The sequence below is a fragment of the Perkinsus marinus genome, assembly GCF_000006405.1.
Source record: "Perkinsus marinus ATCC 50983 genomic scaffold scf_1104296955950, whole genome shotgun sequence".
NCBI classification, from domain to species: Eukaryota; Perkinsozoa; order Perkinsida; family Perkinsidae; genus Perkinsus; species Perkinsus marinus.
Genome location: NW_003207639.1, coordinates 1 through 1,036, shown reverse-complemented (window position 1 = coordinate 1,036; position 1,036 = coordinate 1). Strand labels below are relative to the sequence as shown.

Sequence of the window (1,036 nt, the reverse complement as noted above, 5' to 3'; positions counted from 1 at the left end):
TGTGTCGTCGTGCTATTGTATTCATGTCATCACTACTACCAACACAGGAAGGACGAACTTAGAGTATAGTCAATATCATTCTTGGCTATAGTATGTCTCACTGAATAACAGATACGATGTATGCCGGCACTACAATGAGTTCGCGGCCCTAGCCACTAAATTTGAGGGCTCCACTGGCAGGCCCCCACCGTAGGTCGTCGCCGATTGTCACGGGGACAACTGTGTTGGGTACAGGTACCCACTACCGCCCTCTCTGGAGGCATCGACTTTCTACAATGATAAGAGTATGGTGGAGGAGCATTGCAGAGAGCTTGAACTGTTCGTTTGGTGTGGACTACTCCCGCACTGTGTTTGTCGTATTGTTTGTGTGTTCAGGTATCTCCTCTCCTTCTCCTCGGACCAGGCGGTGTGGAAGCTAGTCGTGTCAAAATTCCTACAACTTGATGAGGAAACTACTAGTAGTACGAAGTCCCCCCCACTTGTGTTGTTATCACATAGTAGGTTCACTAGCCTTCGTTGGCGACTCAGCGGGTCATCCTGATATAAGACAAGCCCTTTATGGTTACAGGCCCTCTAGTCCTCTCTTGTCTCCATCTCACGATCATCAGGTAGCAGGGGGTGAAGACTAAGCGCCATAGATCTTCCGTTTAGTGTGCCGACTCAGCGACACCATCCCATGCCGAGGGGTCCCGTACAAGCTTTGCACGTTATTTGTACGACAAGCTCGTGCATATTATCAACTGCTTCAGGAGAGGTACGCTCCGAAGGCATCAGGAAATCCTCCCCTCCCCCAAGATTTCACTAGAGTCGTTGCAAAGCACAGTATGGTGAATTGCTGTAGGTCATAGCCGCCGAGGGCCGTCTCATACATACCATAGATCTAGACGTCGGAGGAGGAGCCATCTGGGATGCCGGAGGAGCCATCGACGATGAGTGAGGATCCGACTGTCCGATGTGCCGCCTCTTGTGGTCCTCTATTCAGGTCCATCTACTGCCAGGTGGGGAATGGTACATCCCATGGGCCATCACTGGGTAG

The 1,036-nt window shown here is 51.2% G+C and overlaps 1 protein-coding gene across 1 annotated transcript; it reads left to right on the top strand.

Annotated features, from left to right (window-relative positions):
- Positions 1 to 234: 234 nt before the first annotated feature.
- Pmar_PMAR010478 (hypothetical protein) lies at positions 235 to 937 on the top strand (the record flags this gene model as incomplete). The annotated part of the gene is made up of 4 exons (XM_002775326.1): positions 235 to 327; positions 376 to 458; positions 502 to 608; positions 842 to 937. Coding segments are annotated over 4 exons (379 nt in total), but the record flags the coding sequence as incomplete, so codon positions are not given.
- Positions 938 to 1,036: the final 99 nt, after the last annotated feature.